Below are 4521 nucleotides of genomic sequence, written 5' to 3'. Positions count from 1 at the left end.
TATCATTAATTTATAAGTCCAACAATGGATGTAGCAGCTACCCACTGGGCAAAATTTGATTGAATCAACGTTGTTTCCACGTAATTTAAAAACAAAAATCTATGTGATGATGTTGAATCAACGTGGAAAACTGATTAGATTTGCAAAAAGTCATCAACGTAAGGGAATTTTGTATTTTTTTCGCCCAACTTTTTACCTAAATCCAACGACATGGTGAAATGTTTTGTTGATTTCACGTCGAATTGACATTAGTTGACAACTCAACCAAAATTCAATCAAAACTAGACATTGAAATGATATCTGTGCCCAGTGGGTAAGGATTCTAGCTTTAAAGAGATTTTGTAGTTCGACGTTAGCTTTCACAGTGCCTTGGTTTTGAGGTACTGTTTACTGTTTCTAGGCACTTGAAGGCACAAGATGAACATTCAGTCCAGTGTAACAGCCAATCATAATGACTAGATCAATAGTACGGTACAGCACTACAACCAATCACAACAACCAAATCAATACGGAGACACTCTCAGAGACTTATACTATATATTTCTAATTAAATCCTCCTGTTGGGAAAACATATGACGATGAGAAATAGAGGTCTTCCCAATAAACAATAAATACTGTAAAATAAAAATTATAACAGTCTACAAAAAAGTAGGTCGGAATTGAGTCTGAAAATTACAGTCCAAAATCTCAAAAGGTATCGACCCCATGACTTCATAAACAGTCGACACAAAAGGGGGCACGTTGACTGCACTGACAAATCGAGGCACACTGCGAGCAGGTCAGGCACGTGCAGACGGGCAGGTGCAGTCCAATGGCACGTCTTCACATTACAAATAGAAACATACACCTTGCAAGTTTGCCACTGTGTGAACTATCCCATAGACATAACCTCCACCGCTGCCACTGCCACCAGACATAGCCCACTGCTAGAGCACAGTGCTGGCTGTGTCAAAGTCCTTGCTGATCTGGCAGGAGCTGGGTAGAGACTTGAGGTACTCCATGTGTCTCCTCGCGTCCTCCTGGTTGTGCCTGACGTAGTAGATGACGTAGGCAATCACCATGGCGAACCAGCAGAACATGGTCACGAACATGGCCACGTCGGTGGTCTTGTGGTGGAAGTTACAGAAGTTGATGCCAGAGTCGAGGATCTGGATGATGGGCCGGCCAGCGTACTCGTCCTGGATGGAGGTGTGGCAGCTCACCTCGTTGACCGTCTCAGGGTCCAGCCTTAGCTCCCTCAGTACCTCCTGGAGGGAACACTCGCAGTGCCAGGGGTTGTTGGAGAGTCGTATACGAGCACTCAGCTTGGCGAAGGCCTCCTTGGGGACGCTGCGGAGCTGGTTGTTGGAGAGGTCCAGGGAGCGGAGTCCCTCGGAGACCCCCAGGAAGGCCCCTGCGTCGATACTCTCGATGTGGTTATGCGACAGGTCCAGCTCCTTGAGGCGGCGGAGGTCCTTGAAGGCCTGGTTGGGGATGTGGCTGATCCGGTTGGAGGAGAGCAGTAGGGCAACGGTGTCTTCCGGTAGGTCTGGGGGGATCTGGTCAAGGCTCCGGGAGACACACTGCACCACCACGCCGTTCTTCTCCGAGCAGTGGCAGCTCTTGGGGCACGGCATTGCCGTGACGACCATGAGGGCCACCACGAGACACAATGTCCTCACGGGGGAAGTGGAGACACAGGAAGAAGAAGGGAGCAGGGCTTGCCAACGTGGCTGAGGAGGCCCCATTAGCTCAGCCGGTAACAAACCTGACTATCCCTGCGGTTCCAGAGCAGGTTTCAATGATTATTGATGGTACACAGCAGCTACTCATATACATATCATTTGATCCTGTACCAGCTTAATAACCCACTGGCTTCATCCCCATATCCATCCATTGGAGTCCAGTGAAGTGACTATAGAGTTTGACCAAAGACAGTCCGGAGGAATACAAAAGATGGGTTCCAACTAGACAGAAGAGGAAAGGAGAGGGCATGTCATTTAGATCCAGACATAGCACGAGGTTGAGGACGGCCTATCACTCAGTCCTCTGAAGGCAAGGGATCTGAAATAGAGAGAGAGAGAGAGATTAAAAGAGAGAAACAGGCCATGCCTATTTCTTTAATTATCCCTTTAGTGGAAAATAACTTTTGTTGTAAGTCTGTGAAGTCCTGGGTAGATAACATAACAAAGCATGTTTGAGCTGTAGTAGTGAGACAAGCCAGTGTTTAAGCTGTAGTAGTGAGACAAGCCAGTGTTTGAGCTGTAGTATTGAGACAAGCCAGTGTTTGAGCTGTAGTAGTGAGACAAGCCAGTGTTTGCGCTGTAGTAGTGAGACAAGCCAGTGTTTGCGCTGTAGTAGTGAGACAAGCATGTTTAACTGTTTAGACAAGCCAGTGTTTGAGCTGTAGTAGTGAGACAAGCCAGTGTTTAAGCTGTAGTAGTGAGACAAGCCAGTGTTTGCGCTGTAGTAGTGAGACAAGCCAGTGTTTGCGCTGTAGTAGTGAGACAAGCCAGTGTTTGAGCTGTAGTAGTGAGACAAGCCAGTGTTTGAGCTGTAGTAGTGAGACAAGCCAGTGTTTGAGCTGTAGTAGTGAGACAAGCCAGTGTTTGAGCTGTAGTATTGAGACAAGCCAATGTTTGAGCTGTAGTAGTGAGACAAGCCAGTGTTTGAGCTGTAGTATTGAGACAAGCCAATGTTTGAGCTGTAGTAATGAGACAAGCCAATGTTTGAGCTGTAGTAATGAGACAAGCCAGTGTTTGAGCCGTAGTAATGAGAGAAGCCCATGCTTATATCTTCAGTGATTCCATCTGGGTAGAAATCATATCTATTGATTTCTTGTTGCACAAAGGCTTTGAAAAACAGTACATTGAAAAGGTATTATTATTTTTTAAATCCTTGATCAATGACACTCTGCAAAACAAAAAACTGTATTTCGATCTGTTAAAAATAGGTATTGATAATGCATTAAGGGGAAACATTATTTTATCCAAGTTCAGCACCAATGTTCCAAAGCAACAAAAAAAAACGACACAAAAATGTGGTCTAATTGAATTTGATTGATATTGTACTGTATGGTGTGCGACTATACTCCCATTTCTTACAGTGCTGAACACAGAGAGAGTATCTCCCGTCTCCAGTCCCTTGCCCTGAAAGTATAAATAGAGAACATACATTACCCTGGTAATAATAGAATTGCTCTGATAGTTCCAGATGGTTACTCCCAATTACGGACCATGGAGTTTCACGGCAGCAAGCCTCCTGTACAACTGTTGAAGTACGTTCCCAGAACATTTGAAATCATTGAGGAATCTTTCTCATTGAATTTTTTTAATTCAACACTTTTACATAGACCAAACAGAAACTGTGAATCAACATTCCATTTCATTTGATACCTATTTTTATTATTTGTATTATTATTTATTTATTTATTTGATACGTATTTGCTGACAAAATTCCCTAGACAGTGACTTTTTGTATTCTCCAAATGTTGGCACAGCATTCATTCATGTCAAAGGTGGTTTATAACCTCACAACAACCTCAAGGGAAACCATAGCATTCAGCCAACATGTCCTGGTCTCTATCTGCCTGTTTGAAGTCCATTAATCCTCACAGGTCTACCACCACATTATTAGCTAGACACCACAGCTTCATTTAGCCATAGTTAGCCCACATGTCCGACTGAACCCAAAACATCAAACAGTATATAGCCTATATATAGCCCGCGGACAGAGTGTCTCCTTTCTCTCTGTAACCCAGGGCGACTCAGAAACCTAAACGTTAGATGTATCCTTATCACGACATACAGTACTACCATAGGTACAATTAGGCTACCAGTGGTTCGCAAGCAGCAAAACATATGCAGTTTTAACAAGGCGACTCACTGTTCGGAATGAATGAGGTCATTCACGTAGAGAAAGTACGTTCTTATTTTAATTTCTGAATCGTGTCATGCATTGTAAAGAGGCACTGTTAATAAAGTCTAATGGTCATCATTAAGGTGGTGGTAGTGATAATGATGATGAAGAACCGGAGGTATTATCATTTATTTCAAGTGCAAGTTGTATTGTTACATGCACAAGCGCAATGAAATGCTTAACTTGCGAGCTTAACTTCCTATCCAACTCAATTGATGATTTCTGTAGTCTAAAAAGTAATAGGACTGTACTTTTGAATAAGCTAAAAAGACGTGGAAAGAAATAAAAAAATAAAAAAAATGTAAATAATATCGACTTTTTATAAATAAATAAATAGTCTGTCCCACTACTTACCTTGTCTTTTCCTCCCGAATTGTTTTCAGAATAAGAGTATGGTCCAGTCAAGGCTATACAGTTGCTTCATCGACGTAAAGTAAAATGCAAACCAACAAACGAATCAGTATCGAGTAGAGAGTGACCGAAAATCGAATGAGCGCAGTTGGTATAACTCACTTCGCCATCGCAACGCCTTCACTTGTTGCTGTCATATGAAATAAAAGGTACTATAAAGTTGATTCTCCTCTACGCTACACTGTATGTGTGCCGGTTGCCTCAATACTTCCA

The 4521-nt window shown here is 43.0% G+C and overlaps 1 protein-coding gene across 5 annotated transcripts; it reads right to left on the bottom strand.

Annotated features, from left to right (window-relative positions):
* Positions 1 to 262: 262 nt before the first annotated feature.
* LOC121557992 (leucine-rich repeat-containing protein 3) lies at positions 263 to 4521 on the bottom strand. 5 transcript variants are annotated; one of them, XM_041871441.2, is made up of 4 exons: positions 4411 to 4521; positions 4252 to 4315; positions 3159 to 3248; positions 263 to 2043 (listed from the first exon to the last, which is right to left on the bottom strand). In XM_041871441.2, the coding sequence occupies exon 4, from the start codon at positions 1725 to 1727 to the stop codon at positions 927 to 929; it is 801 nt and encodes a 266-aa protein (XP_041727375.1). In that variant the 5' UTR covers positions 1728 to 2043; positions 3159 to 3248; positions 4252 to 4315; positions 4411 to 4521; the 3' UTR covers positions 263 to 926. The 5 variants fall into 5 exon arrangements, with proteins under 5 accessions (XP_041727375.1, XP_041727376.1, XP_041727373.1 ...); XM_041871442.2 differs by lacking the exon at positions 3159 to 3248 and adding an exon at positions 3084 to 3128; XM_041871439.2 differs by having other exon boundaries at positions 4252 to 4521.

Source organism: Coregonus clupeaformis, chromosome 28 (genome assembly GCF_020615455.1).
Source record: "Coregonus clupeaformis isolate EN_2021a chromosome 28, ASM2061545v1, whole genome shotgun sequence".
In the NCBI taxonomy this organism is placed as follows: domain Eukaryota; kingdom Metazoa; phylum Chordata; class Actinopteri; order Salmoniformes; family Salmonidae; genus Coregonus; species Coregonus clupeaformis.
The sequence above is the reverse complement of the archived record's forward strand: the minus strand, read 5'-3'. Positions and strand labels throughout refer to the sequence as shown.